At 40.9% G+C, this 15534-nt stretch overlaps 1 protein-coding gene across 1 annotated transcript in view; it reads left to right on the forward strand.

The window, feature by feature from the left end:
- Positions 1-1790: 1790 nt before the first annotated feature.
- LOC143816293 (P2X purinoceptor 1-like) overlaps positions 1791-15534 on the forward strand; it is a 207433-nt gene continuing 193689 nt past the window's right edge. Inside the window, exon 1 of the mRNA XM_077296495.1 lies at positions 1791-2105. Within this exon, the coding sequence (XP_077152610.1) occupies positions 1969-2105 (137 nt within the window). The 5' untranslated portion in view covers positions 1791-1968. The remainder of the gene's footprint in view (positions 2106-15534) is intronic.

A 15534-nucleotide genomic window follows, 5' to 3' on the forward strand; every position in this document is an offset into this window, starting at 1 on the left:
TGGCGCTCCTTCCCTTCCGAGCTCTGCCATGTGCCCAAACAATGGTTATGTTTCCCCAATATATGGGGTATCGGCATACTCAGGACAAATTGTACAACGACTTTTGTTGTCCAATTTATCCTGTTACCCTTGGTAAAATAAAACAAATTGGATCTGAATTAAAAATTTTGTGAAAAAAAGTTAAATGTTCAATTTTTTTAAAACATTCCAAAAATTCCTGTGAAGCACCTAAAGGGTTAATAAACTTTTTGAATGTGGTTTTGAGTATCTTGAGGGGTGCAGTTTTTAGAATGGTGTTACTTTGGGGCATTTTCTGTCATATAGACCCCTCAAAGTCACTTCAAGTGTGAGGTGGTCTCTAAAAAAAATGGTTTTGCAAATTTTGTTGTAAAAGTGAGAAATCGCTGGTCAATTTTTAACCCTTATAACTTCCTAACAAAAAAAATTATGTTTCCAAAATTGTGGTAATGTAAAGCAGACATGTGGGTAATGTTATTTATTAAGTATTTTGTATGATATGACTCTAATTTAAGGGCATAAAAACTAAAAGTTTAAAAATTGCAACATTTTCAAAATTTTTGCCAAATTTCCATTTTTTTCACAAATAAACGCAAGTCAAATTGAGGAAATTTTACCACTATCATAAAGTCCAATATGTCACGAGAAAACAATCTCAGAATCACCCAGATCCGTTGAAGCGTTTCAGAGTTACGACCTCATAAAGTGACAGTGGTCAGAATTGAAAAAAATGGCCTGGTCAGGAAGTTGAAAACAGGCTTCGGGGTGACGGGGTTAAAGCAGCGTCGGTCCTCACTGGCCAAATACCACAGGTGGCGTCACGAACATAAACTTTACTCCCTTTAAAGACCTTTCCCCTTTTAACGTTGATGCCCAGAGCCACGGACTGGGTCTCAGCCACCGTGACATCCCCCTGTGAACTCAAGACCCAATACCGAGTACCCCACTGCCCTGTGGGCGCGTCAATTACATAATTCCTATGGACGAAACAATCCATCAAAGAAGAAATATGGTGAAAATCAAATTTATCAGATGCTTTTCCTGACATTGAGGCTATGTGCACACGTTCAGGATTTCTTGCAGAAAATTCCTGAGAAAAACCTGAAATTTTCTGCAAGAAATCTGCATGCGTTTTTTGCACGTTTTAACAGCGTTTTTTTACGGACATTTCCCAATGCATTTTATAGTGGGAAATCTGCAAAAAACCCCGCAAAATTAATGAACATGCTGCGTTTTTTACCGCGATGCGTTTTTTCATGGAAAAAAAACTTATCATGTGCACAAAAATTGCGGGAATACATTCTAAATGATGAGATGCATATTGTATGCTTTTTTTGCGGTTTTATAGCTTTTTTATCGTGAAAAAATGCAAAAAACAAAGCGAAATATCAGCAACGTGTGCACACAGTCTGAAAATTGGCCATCAAAGGTCTAATGGCTGCTCAGTTATAGGAAAAAAATGCAGCGCGTAACAGTTTTTCAGCAGTTATCGACTTCACATGCCTTCTAATGAAGCCAGTACATTTTTATGATAAAAATCTAATCAGTCTTCCTGCACACTTATCTTAGTCTTACAAATAAGTCAGTATCTGGAGCTTAATCACACAGATGTATGCTTCTACACTGAAGTCTATGTCTAGTTATAACTTGTGACTGTGCTTTTAGTAATTTCTTCTACACAAACAAGTTCTATTGAGTTGCTGTGAAGTTTAGTGATAATGACATCCCTCCCACATCCATCCTCAGTCCAGAATCCACAGCATGCACTCATATAGGTCCTCTTCACTATCCAGGAATCCCAGAACATCCAGACTTCTTACAGAAGTTCACAGGATACTCACACAAGCTGTGCCTCTTGAGCAAACAAGGATTTAGCAAGATACCAGAACTCCACCCTTTGACTGTAAGGAGCTGCTTCAAGCGGTCTGTTCTCACAGCACAGAGCTCAGGATGGGGCACAAGTTAAAGAAAGAGATCGGTAACTTCTTCTTTGAATATGACACCCCAAGGATGGTCCTGGTTAGGGACAAGAAAGTTGGATTGACATTTAGACTCATTCAATTTGGGGTCCTGTGCTACATTGTGGGGTAAGTTATTGACTTGAGATGGCAAGTATAGAAATGATAAGAATACGCATTTTATACTGCATGAACTCATGTCCTATCTATTATTTATAATACTATAGTCATTCCCTAGTTGTCATTATGTTTATTGTCACTACTGCATAGGGTTATGTACTGCCCTTTGGGTATATGGTACTTTTCACACTATACATACAATTTGCATTTGCCTGCAAGAACTCCAGTTTGCATAATTTTCGGTGTGCTCCATATTCGCTACAGATCCATCTTTATGAACTTACCTTAGCTATGTCAGTATGTGTCTAATCCTAAAGTAAACCAAATCATTGTTCTGTGAATTATAACCACTTAGTACATGTGATCACCAGTGGATTAAACGTTTTTTTCTTTCATTCTCTGATGTCAGATCTAGCAAAGACTTCTTTTGGCCCTAATACTGTCGCATATGCAATAATGCATTATTATTAATAGTAGATGGAAAAAGATCAGTTGTTTTTTCACCTATTTTCTATGACATTGTCCTTATAAGATAATAAAGTGAGGTGACTGTACACTTATTCAATGTCTTTCTTATAGACTAAGTCCTTTACCATTTTTTTGAATTCTTGAACGTTTTCTAATGCTATTTTATTACAAGATATATTAAAGAAATGATGATCTATAAGGAATACTGTAGTTACTTCTATAATCAAAACATTACTGTTATATACATATATATATACACATATATATAAGAATGTACATACTATCTATATATAAGAATGTGTATATATATATTAAATACATATACATATATATATATATATATATATATATATATATATATATATACCTTTTGCCTTTTCTGTTAGGGAAATTACTTTTCAGTAAAAGAGGAAGGCGTTGTGTACTGTTAAGTGAATGCAGGAAGCTGTCAGCCATCTGCATTCTGATTGGAAATGTATGTTTCCTTGCTAGAAATATATCTTTTCAACCATTGTGACTCAGCTTAATGAAAGTTGATTAGAAGAACTAGTCATCTTGTACAGTGGGTATGGAAAGTATTCAGACCCCATTAAATTTTTCACTCTTTGTGCCATTTGGTAAATTCAAAAAAGTTAATTCTTTTCTCATTAATATACACTCTGCACCCCATCTTGACTGAAAAAAAACAGAATTGTAGAAATTTTTGCAAATTTAATTAAAAAAACCCCTGAATTATCACATGGTCATAAGTATTCAGACCCTTTGCTTGGACACTCATATTTAAGTCACATGCTGTCCATTTCCTTGTGATCCTCCTTTAGATGTTTCTACTACTTCATTGGAGTCCAGCTGTGTTTAATTAAACTGATAGGACTTGATTTGGAAAGGCACACACCTGTCTATATAACCTCACAGCTCACAGTGCATGTCAGACCAAATGAGAATCATGATGTCAAAGGAACTGGCCAAGGAGCTCAGAGACAGAATTGTGGCAAGGCACAGATCTGGCCAAGGTTACAACAGAGTTTGAATTGGGCCGTCCAGTCAAACTGAGCAATTGTGGGAGAAGAGTCTTGGTGAGAGAGGTAAAGAAGAACCCCAAGATCACTGTGGCTGAGCTCCAGAGATACAGTAGGGAGATGGGAGAGAGTTCGACAAAGTCTGGCCCTCCACCAGTTAGGCCTTTATGGCAGAGTGGCTCGACTGAAGCCTCTCCTCAGTGCAAGACATATGAAAGCCTGCATAGAGTTTGCTAAAGAACACATGAAGGACTCCTAGACTATGAGAAATAAAATTCTCTGGTCTGATGAGATGAAGATAGACCTTTTTGGTGATAATTCTAAACCACTCACTGCTCATCGCCTGCCCAATACAATTCAAACAGTGAAACATGGTGGTGGCAGCATCATGCTATGGGGATGTATTCAGCTGTAGGGACAGGACGACTGGTTGTCATTGAAGGAAACAAGAATGTGGCGAAGTGCACAGAGATCCTGGATGAACACCTCTTCCAGAATGCTCTGGACCTCAGACTTGGCCAGAGGTTCAATTTCCAACAAGACAATGACCCTAAGCACACAGCTAAAATAACAAATGAGTGGCTTCACAACAACTCTGTGACCATTCTTGACTGGCACAGCCAGAGCCCTGACCAAAACCCAATTGAGCATTTGTGAAATGGCTGTCCACCAACGTTCACCATCCAACTTGACGGAACTGGAGAGGATCTGCAAAGAAGAATGGCAGAAGATCCCCAAATCCAGGTGTGAAAAATTTGTTGCATCATCCCCAAGAAGACTCATGGCTGTACTAGCTCAAAAGGGTTCTTCTACTCAATACTGAGGAAAGGGTCTGAATACTTATGACCATGTGACATTTCAGTTTTTCTTTTTTAATACATTTTCAAAATATACTATATTTCTGTTTTTTTCAGTCAAGATGGGGTGCAGAGTGTATGTTAATGAGAAAAAATGAACTTTTTTGAATTTACCAAATGACTGCAATAAAACAAAGTGAAAAATTTAAAGGGGTCTGAATACTTTCCGCACCCACTGTATATAACAAATACAAATTAGTAATCTGCCATATATATGTTACCAGTCACATTTTAGAAAGATTTTAGAAATATTTAGAAGAGATCCATCTTGATATATATTCAAAAAAAGGAACAGCACAACAGTTCTACTTATCTCTGGGTGCAAAGCCTACAGGTAACCTGTCCACTGGTTATCCAAAAGTCCATAAAGTTCAAAAAAGAAGGCAGCACTCCATGTTTCTTAGTAAATGTGCAGGATTTTTAATCAGACCCACATGTCTGCGCGACGTTTCCGCTCTGAATGAGCCTTTCTCAAGCAGTGGGTACAACATTACAGTGCATATATATAGGTTTAAAAAAAAACTCCTTAATTACAACCATTTGTGGACAGTAAAGTGCATGTGTTACAATATGTTATATACATATTTCATCTAGCATTAAACTTTAATAAAGTGCATATGTGCATAACAGTGTCCCTCATTGTGTTTTTACATCCATACTTTACACTGTTTATCATATTTTCATTGTGCTTACCGCCCAAAGGAACCTGCTACTAATGGAGGACAACATCCTAATCTTCGGCGTTCGTGTATATCTAATGTGCATGTCTAAAACGTCATATCCCTGTGCCAGACTGCAGGCCAATCTCAAGCCGCGGAGCATACGCATAAGCGCTCAGTTCCGCCATCTTTGTGGTGGATTTTTTTCTTTAGCTCCTATCTACGTCCAGCGTCTCACCTGAGACTGGCGCATGCGCATAAGCGCACAACGGCGCAGTTTTCTTTATTAACAGCGCCCATATTCTGTAGTATAATTAGAGCAATATTATCTTATAATCGACTTTACCATCCATGTATATCCTCCATACAGTGTAATCCGCATATGCGGTCATTTCTGTTTCGCCTTTTGGACACTTCTAATAAGTCAGTGCATAACTCCGCCCTGACACTCCGGGCTTAGCCCTCTCTAGGCCATTTCTCCGGAGTCACATAGTGTTCGGTCGGTTGCAATTAACCCTCTCAAGTCAAAAATGCCCCCAGCACAAACTACTATATGGCGGCGTATTCTTGACCTTTTAATTAAAGTGGAGTGAAAGTTAATTAGATGTATTTTCTTTATACTGCTTCATTGATTGGGCCACAGTCCAAAATAGTATTTGGATGAAGAAAAAATCTTGCAATAATAAGTTTCTTTTTTCATGAATTACATATAAGACAACAAATTTATTAATGTGTCCTCCATGTTCGCAAGGTCCTCCCGGGCAACCCTTCAGTCTTGTTTGGGTACTAGACAACATCTAGAAAAAATAAGTTAAAAATTAGGAAAGTACATTTTTACAATTGTAACATAGTACTCCTATATTAAAACCCAGTAACCACATTACTGTATCTCGGGACTCTACTACATACTTTCGGACTGATGAGCATTCTCATATAATTGAATGTATCTTAAAGTCAGAATTAAGCCCCTTAGGTCTAAGGGTATTGAGTTCATATATCCACATTAGTTCTCTTTTTTTGAGGATCTGCTCCCTATTCCCACCTCTTCTCTGCACTGGAACAGCATCTATTATCCTACATTTCAAAACTCTCTCGGAATGCTTGCAATCAACAAAATGCTTGGGAACAGGAAGATCAGTTCTATTCTTTCTTATGGTATGCCGGTGCTGATTCATTCTGGTCTTAAATTCGCAGGTCGTTTCACCGACATACCATAAGTTACACGGACATGAGAGCAAATAAATAACATGATCTGAGCTACAAGTCAAAAACTGCTTAATTGTATACATTTTTCCCATCATTGGGTGCTGAAATGTGGACTGTTGTGAATTCCGCTCTTGGGCTCCCTCCGGTGGTTGTAAGTGGCATTTTTGTGAATTCTGTTCTTGGGCTCCCTCCTGTGGTTTTGAGTGGTATGGCTGCTTCTGGGATTTAGCATCAGCAGCTGTTTTCACTGATCGTCTTTCTGGCTCGGCTATATTAGTCTGCCTGTTCCCTCATTCAATGCCAGTTGTCAATTGTTCCAGCCTGGAGTCACGGCTCTTTGGATTTCCCTGACACTCTGACCAGTTCAGCAAAGCTAAGTCCTTGCTTGTTCTTTTGCAGTTCACTTGTTGTGGACTTTGTTGTTCAGCACTTTCTATGTTTTGCTCATTTGTCCAGCTTATCAGTATGAACCTATTTAGCTAAGCTGGAAGCTCTGGGCAGCAGAGTTTGCCCTCCACACCTTTAGTCAGGTGTGGAGATTTTTGAATATCTCTGCGGTGGACTTTTTCTAGTTTTTATTACTGTGACCGCACAGTGTTTCTTTCCTTACTGTCTATCTAGCTAGAAGTGGCCTCCTTTGCTACATCTTGTTTCATACTACGTATGTCATTTCCTTCTCCTCTCACAGTCATTATTTGTGGGGGGCTGTCCTATCCTTTGGGGATTTTCTCTGAGGCAAGAGAGCTTTCCTGTTTCTACCTTTAGGGGTAGCTAGTTCTCCGGCTGTGACGAGGTGTCCAGGGAGTGACAGGAACATCCCACGGCTACTGCTAGTGTCTGTGTTAAGATCAGTAACTGCGGTCTGTATAGTTACCACCTGCTCAGAGCTAGTCGCATGTCGCTCCTACATCACCAGACCATAACAGTACAACTGGCCAAAAATGAGCTGAATGCATCTCAAAAGAAGGAAAAGAAAAAGAGTTGTGAGCCATTTTTTTTTTCTTTAGTCTGTTTTGTCTTTTTCCTTCCTCTTAATCTCTGGGTGATTCAGGATTTGGATGCTGGCATGGATGTTTAGGGGTTGTTTTCTCATGTGGATCAGCTTGCTGCAAGAGTACAGAGTATTCAAGATTATGTTGTTCAGACTCCAGCCTTAGAGCCTAGAATTCCTACTCCGGATTTGTTTTACGGGGATAGATCTAAGTTTTTGAACTTTAAAAATAACTGCAAATTGTTTTTTGCTTTGAAACCCGGTTCCTCTGGTGACCCCATTCAGCAAGTTAAAATAGTTATTTCTCTGCTGCGTGGTGACCCTCAGGACTGGACATTCTCCCTTGAGTCAGGGGATCCGGCATTGCTTAATGTAGAAGCATTTTTTCAATCGCTCGGATTATTGTATGACGAACCTAACTCTGTAGAGCATGCTGAGAAAACACTTTTGGCCCTGTGTCAGGGTCAGGAAGCGGCAGAATTATACTGCCAGAAATTTAGAAAATGGTCTGTGCTCACTAAATGGAATGAGGATGCTCTGGCAGCAATTTTCAAAAAGGGTCTTTCTGAAGCCCTTAAGGATATTATGGTGGGGTTCACCACGCCTGTTGGTTTGAGCGAATCTATGTTTCTGGCCATTCAGATTGATCGGCGCCTGCGCGAACGCAAAGTGGTGCACCATATGTCAGCGTCCTCTGAGCAGAGTCCTGAGCCTATGCAATGTGATAGGATTTTGACAAGAGCGGAACAGAGGGGATACAGACGTCAGAATGGTCTGTGTTTTTACTGTGGTGATTCTGCTCATGCTATTTCTGATTGCCCTAAGCGTATTAAGAGGGTCGCTAGATCTGTTACCATTAGTACTGTACAGCCTAAGTTTCTCCTGTCTGTGACCCTGATTTGCTCATTTTTTCTGTCATGGCATTTGTGGATTCAGGCGCTGCTCTGAATTTAATGGACTTAGAATTCGCCAGGCGCTGTGGCTTTTCTTTGCAGCCTTTGCAGAGTCCTATTCCCTTGAGGGGTATTGATGCTACACCGTTGGCCAAGAATAAACCTCAGTATTGGACTCAGCTGACTATGTGCATGGCTCCAGCACATCAGGAAGATTGACGTTTTCTGGTGTTGCATAATTTACATGATGTTGTTGTACTGGGTTTTCCATGGTTACAGGTGCACAATCCTGTGCTGGATTGGAAATCGATGTCTGTGACTAGTTGGGGTTGTCAAGGGGTACATAGTGACGTTCCTTTGATGTCAATTTCCTCTTCCCCTCTTCTGATGTTCCTGAATTTTTGTCAGATTTCCAGGATGTATTCGATGAGCCCAAGTCCAGTTCCCTTCCTCCACATAGGGACTGTGATTGTGCTATTGACTTGATTCCTGGCTGTAAGTTCCCTAAGGGCCGACTTTTCAATCTGTCTGTGCCAGAGCATGCCGCTATGCGGAGCTATGTCAAGGAGTCTTTAGAGAAGGGGCATATTCGGCCGTCTTCGTCACCATTGGGAGCGGGATTCTTTTTTGTTGCCAAGAAGGATGGCTCCTTGAGACCCTGTATTGATTATCGCCTTCTTAATAAAATCACGGTCAAATTCCAATACCCTTTACCTTTGCTCTCTGATTTGTTTGCTAGGATTAAGGGGGCTAGTTGGTTTACCAAGATTGATCTTCGAGGGGCATATAATCTTGTTCGTATTAAACAGGGTGACGAATGGAAAACTGCATTTAATACGCCCGAAGGCCATTTTGAATACCTGGTGATGCCTTTCGGGCTTTCTAATGCTCCTTCTGTATTTCAGTCCTTTATGCATGATATTTTCCGCAATTATCTTGATAAATTCTTGATTGTGTATTTGGATGATATTTTGATTTTTTCCAATGATTGGGAGTCTCATGTGAAGCAGGTCAGGATGGTATTCCAGATCCTTCGTGATAATGCTCTATTTGTGAAGGGGTCTAAGTGCCTATTTGGAGTTCAGAAGGTCTCTTTTTTGGAGTTTATTTTTTCTCCTTCATCTATAGAAATGGATACTGTTAAGGTCCAAGCCATTCATGACTGGATCCAACCCACATCTGTGAAGAGCCTTCAGAAATTTTTGGGCTTTGCAAATTTTTATCGCCGTTTCATTGTCAACTTCTCTAGTGTGGTTAAACCCCTGACCGATTTGACGAAGAAAGGCGCTGATGTGACTAATTGGTCCTCTGAGGCTGTTGAGGCCTTTCAGGAGCTTAAACGCTGATTTACTTCTGCCCCTGTCTTGCGTCAGCCGGATGTTTCTCTTCCTTTTCAGGTTGAGGTTGACGCTTCTGAGATTGGGGCAGGGGCCGTTTTGTCACAGAGGAATTCTGATGGTTCCTTGATGAAGCCATGTGCATTGCGGAACGCAATTATGATGTCAGCAATCGGGAGTTGTTGGCTATGAAGTGGGCATTTGAGGAGTGGCGACATTGGCTTGAGGGAGCCAAGCACCGCATTGTGGTCTTGACCGATCATAGGAATCTGATTTACCTCGAGTCGGCCAAGCGGCTGAACCCTAGACAGGCTCGGTGGTCCCTGTTTTTCTCCCGTTTTGACTTTGTGGTCTCATATCTTCCGGGATCTAAGAATGTTAAGGCGGATGCCCTCTCTAGGAGTTTTTTGCCTGATTCTCCTGGAGTCCTTGAGTTGGTTGGCATTCTTAGGGAAATGGTGATTCTGTCTGCCATCTCCCCTGATTTGCGGCAGGCGCTTCAGGAATTTCAGGCTGATAAACCTGACCGCTGTCCTGTGGGGAAGCTGTTTGTTCCTGATAGATGGACAAGTAAGGTAATTTCTGAGGTCCATTGTTCTGTGTTGGCCGGTCATCCTGGGATTTTTGGTACCAGAGATTTGGTTGCTAGGTCCTTTTGGTGGCCTTCTTTGTCGCGGGATGTGCGTACTTTTGTGCAGTCCTGTGGGACTTGTGCCCGGGCTAAGCCTTGCTGTTTCTGCGCTAGTGGGTTGCTTTTGCCTTTGCCTGTCCCGGAGAGGCCTTGGACGCATATTTCCATGGATTTTATTTCGGACCTTCCTGTGTCCCAGAGGATGTCTGTTATCTGGGTGGTTTGTGACCGGTTCTCTAAAATGGTCCATTTGGTGCCTTTGCCTAAATTGCCTTCCTCCTCTGATTTGGTTCCATTGTTTTTTCAGCATGTGGTTCGTTTGCATGGCATTCCGGAGAATATTGTGTCTGACAGAGGTTCCCAGTTTGTTTCCAGGTTTTGGCGGGCCTTTTGTGCTAAGATGGGCATTAATTTGTCTTTTTCTTCGGCGTTCCATCCTCAGACAAATGGCCAAACTGAGCGAACTAATCAAACCTTGGAAACCTATTTGAGATGCTTTGTGTCTGCTGATCAGGATGATTGGGTGGCTTTCTTGCCGTTGGCCGAGTTTGCCCTTAATAATCGGGCCAGTTCGGCTACTTTGGTCTCGCCTTTCTTTTGTAATTTTTGTTTCCATCCTCGTTTTTCTTCAGGGCAGGTTGAGCCTTCTGATTGTCCTGGTGTAGATTCCGTGATGGACAGGTTACAGCAGATTTGGACTCATGTGGTAGACAATTTGACGTCTCAGGAAAAGGCTCAGTGTTTTGCTAACCGCCGTCGGTGTGTTGGTCCTCGGCTTCGTGTGGGGGATTTGGTCTGGTTATCCTCTCGTCATGTTCCTATGAAGGCTTCTTCCCCTAAGTTCAAGCCTCGTTTTATTGGTCCTTATAAGATTTCTGAGATTATCAATCCTGTGTCTTTTCGTTTGGCCCTTCCAGCCTCTTTTTCCATCCACAATGTTTTCCATAGATCTTTGTTGCGGAGATATGTGGTACCCGTTGTTCCATCTGTTGATCCTCCTGCCCCGGTGTTGGTTGAGGGGGAGTTGGAATATGTGGTTGAGAAAATTTTGGATTCTCGTTTTTCGAGGCGGAGGCTTCAGTATCTTGTCAAGTGGAAGGGTTATGGCCAAGAGGATAATTCTTGGGTGGTTGCCTCCGATGTCCATGCTGCCGATTTGGTTCGTGCTTTTCATTTGGCTCGTCCTGATCGGCCTGGGGGCTCTGGTGAGGGTTCGGTGACCCCTCCTCAAGGGGGGGGGGGGTACTGTTGTGAATTCCGCTCTTGGGCTCCCTCCGGTGGTTGTAAGTGGCATTTTTGTGAATTCTGTTCTTGGGCTCCCTCCTGTGGTTTTGAGTGGTATGGCTGCTTCTGGGATTTAGCATCAGCAGCTGTTTTCATTGATCGTCTTCTGGCTCGGCTATATTAGTCTGCCTGTTCCCTCATTCAATGCCAGTTGTCAATTGTTCCAGCCTGGAGTCACGGCTCTTTGGATTTCCCTGACACTCTGACCAGTTCAGCAAGTTCTCCGGCTGTGACGAGGTGTCCAGGGAGTGACAGGAACATCCCACGGCTACTGCTAGTGTCTGTGTTAAGATCAGTAACTGCGGTCTGTATAGTTACCACCTGCTCAGAGCTAGTCGCATGTCGCTCCTACATCACCAGACCATAACAGTGGACCCTTTAATCATGTATGTGCAATTTATACAATTTAAGCATGGAAAACATCCATTCCTTTTAAATCCTGTTAGGGACCTCTGGGAACTTTTTTTCATTGAACCAATATCCGATTTAATTAAAATGTCTTTGATGTTCCTACTTCTTCTATATGAATATAAAGGTGGCATCCTAAATTCCTGGACACTAGGGAGACACCTCCCCAGCATTGCCCAATGCTTTTTAATAATACCGGTGATTTCTCCACTCTCTTCTCCATAGGTAGAGACAAAGGGAACTCTATTATAGATTCTTTTATGTTTCCCATTTGATTCCTTGTTAATTAGTTGTAATCTGTCTTTTTTTCATTACCACATTCTTTGTCTCCTCTAATAGCCCTCTAGGATATCCTCTATTTAAGAATTTTTTCATCAACAGGTCTATTGTTGTGTCAACCTTATGCTCCTCTTTAACTATGCGTCTAACCCTAAGTAGTTGCCTCAATGGGATAAATCTTTTCATAGATCTCGGATGTTGGCTTTCATACAGAAGCAAATTATTCCTATCCGTATTTTTGACAGAGTGTGGTTACAAGTTGACCATCCTTTAGTTCAATAAGTACATCTAAAAACTGTATTTCAGTTCTAGATTTTACTAAGGTAAATTTAATCGTTTGATCTATTGTATTGAGAAATGCGTGGAACTCTTCCAATTCATTTTGTGTACCTGTCCAGAGGAGGAACACATCGTCTATGTATCTCCACCACGCCAGCACATGCCGGAAGTGGTAGGACACATAGACAAGGTCCTCCTCCTGGACCCCCATAACCAAATTAGCATATGAAGGGGCCATATTGGCCCCCATAGCCGTACCCTGTTTTTGCATGTAAAACGTGTCACCAAATAAAAAATAGCTACGTTTCAATATGATTTCCAACATTCTCAACAGAAAGGCTTTTCCTTCAATTGTAAACTTTTTTGGATCTAACTTTTTTCTATTGCTTTCAGACCTCGTTTGTGATCTATAGAGGTATAGAGTGACACTACATCGAAGGATGCTAAAAGCACTTCCCCCTCCAAATGTAGTGTCTCTATTTTCCTTAAAAAATCTGTAGTATCCTTAATAAAGGATTTGCACTCTCTTGTAATAGGGTTCAGTATTTTATCCAGGAAGATACCCAATACCCATTTTATTAAAAACAGAACCAACTCCTGACACTATTGGTCACCCCGGAGGGTTGACCAAAGTTTTATGTATCTTAGGTATTATATACAGCACTGGAGTGCGAGGGTTTTCTTCCAATAGATAATCATACAACTCTTGATCAATTATAGATGCATTCATTGCTTCTTCAAGACATATTTTAATTTCTTCCTGGATACTGAATCTTGGGTCCCTCTCTAATTTACCATATACCTTCTCATCACTCAACTGTCTCATAACCTCCAAGATATAAGCCTGCCTGTCCATGATGACGACCGCACCCCCCTTATCAGCGGGTTTAATGATGATGTCGCCGTCATGGACAAGCTCTTGCACAGCCTCAGCTTCCTCTTTCAGAATGTTAGGATATTTATATTCTTTTACCTTATTACATTTCAATTGTTGTATATCAGATTTTTGACCTGAGAGGGTTAATTGCAACTGACCGAACACTATGTGACTCCCGGGAAATGGCCTAGAGAGGGCTAAGCCCGGAGTGTCAGGGCGGAGTTATGCACTGACTTATTAGAAGTGTCCAAAAGGCGAAATAGAAATGACCGCATATGCGGATTACACTGTATGGAGGATATATATGGATGGTAAAGTCGATTATAAGATAATATTGCTCTAATTATACTACAGAATATGGGCGCTGTTAATAAAGAAAACTGCGCCGTTGTGCACTTATGCGCATGCGCCAGTCTCAGGTGAGACGCTGGACGTAGATAGGAGCTACAGAAAAAAAGCCACTACAAAGATGGCGGAATTGAGCGCTTATGCGCATGCGCCGCGGCTTGAGATTGGCCTGCAGTCTGGCATAGGGATATGACGTTTTAGACATGCGCATTAGATATTCAAGAACGCCGAAGATTAGGATGTTGTCCTTCATTAGTAGCAGGTTCCTTTGGGCGGTAAGCACAATGAAAATATGATAAACAGTGTAAAGTATGGATGTAAAAACACAATGAGGGACACTGTTATGCACATATGCACTTTATTAAAGTTTAATGCTAGATGAAATATGTATATAACATATTGTAACACATGCACTTTACTGTCCACAAATGGTTGTAATTAAGGAGTTTTTTTTAAAACCTATATATATGCACTGTAATGTTGTACCCACTGCTTGAGAAAGGCTCATTCAGAGCCGAAATGTCGCGCAGACATGTGGGTCTGATTAAAAATCCTGCACATTTACTAAGAAACACAGAGTGCTGCCTTCTTTTTTGAACTATACATATATATATATATATATATATATATATATATATATATATATATATATATATCTGTAAGCATGTGGATACTCTAGGTATGTGTGTTGGTGGGAGTTGAGGTCTCATACCACAGACTTCCTGTAATCAACCTCAATGAAGATAACTGATAACAATTAACTTTTATTGAATCCTGAGGACACATATTGTCAGAAACTTCTTCAAGGAGCACCTTCACTATCACTACTGTGCTAGGCTACATTTAATGACTGTATCATATACTATCAAAACTAAAAACTACTTTAAATACTACAAAGTGAGGCTAAGCTTACATTCTGGGCCATATTTGGCATTCATGCTGGCCTAGGCACTTTAAGTGTTACGTCCCCCACTGATCAGTCAGACTAAGTGTAGGTGCACAGAGCTTCTTTTTCAAGAAGATCCGCTTTGTAACCCGCCAGAAAAAGTGCTAATTATATGCTAAAAACAATGAACTCATACACTGCAAGATGACTTGCTGTTAATATATTCAGTCATTTGAGGGTTTTTTTTTAACCATTTCAGGTTTCCTAAAACATGAAGTGGCTAAAATAAGTGACTGGTCCATTAAATTGGCAGCTTCTGTTTGAAGCCGCTTACTAGTTTATTTAAAACAAAAAATGAAACAAAAACTGTTGACTAAAATATGTCTGAAAAGACAACAAAAAATATACAAAGAAAGTTAATTCAGAACAAAATGACAACTCTGTGTCCTGAAGCGTCTTCTGTTTGGAACATATGTACATATCCTAACAGTTGCCATATCCTTCAGATACCTCATTTGACCAAACCCGCCAATATAAACAGGTTCTGCTGATAGTCCAATGTGTATGGGTGGCTCTGACTGATGATTGTCAGAGGAGATAAGAATCCAGCATGTCCAATTTCAGACTGTAGATCCTTTTGTTCTCTTAGTGATAAGCTGCTGCCAGAGATGTCCAATAGTGGCTTTCATAGAGAACACAGGAACGTTCAGCAGAGTGAGCAATCCTGTAAATGGTACAGCCAGGCAAGATAGCTGCTGGCCGAACGATCAGACAGCTGTGTATATGGGGGCTTTGGTCAATTTCTTGTTCAGCTGGCAGACCTTCAGAGAGCTGTATTTTTAGTCCAAAACACTGACCTTATAATATTTTTATATCAAGCCTGATAAATTAGCCAGAATCACAATCAGTCCAGTAAATCACCAGAACCACCATTGATACAGTAATACATAACCAGAACCACCGCCAGTGCAGTAAAACATCACCAGAACCACTGTCATTAAAGTAATATTTCACCA

This window comes from Ranitomeya variabilis, chromosome 3, assembly GCF_051348905.1.
Source record: "Ranitomeya variabilis isolate aRanVar5 chromosome 3, aRanVar5.hap1, whole genome shotgun sequence".
Taxonomy (NCBI): domain Eukaryota; kingdom Metazoa; phylum Chordata; class Amphibia; order Anura; family Dendrobatidae; genus Ranitomeya; species Ranitomeya variabilis.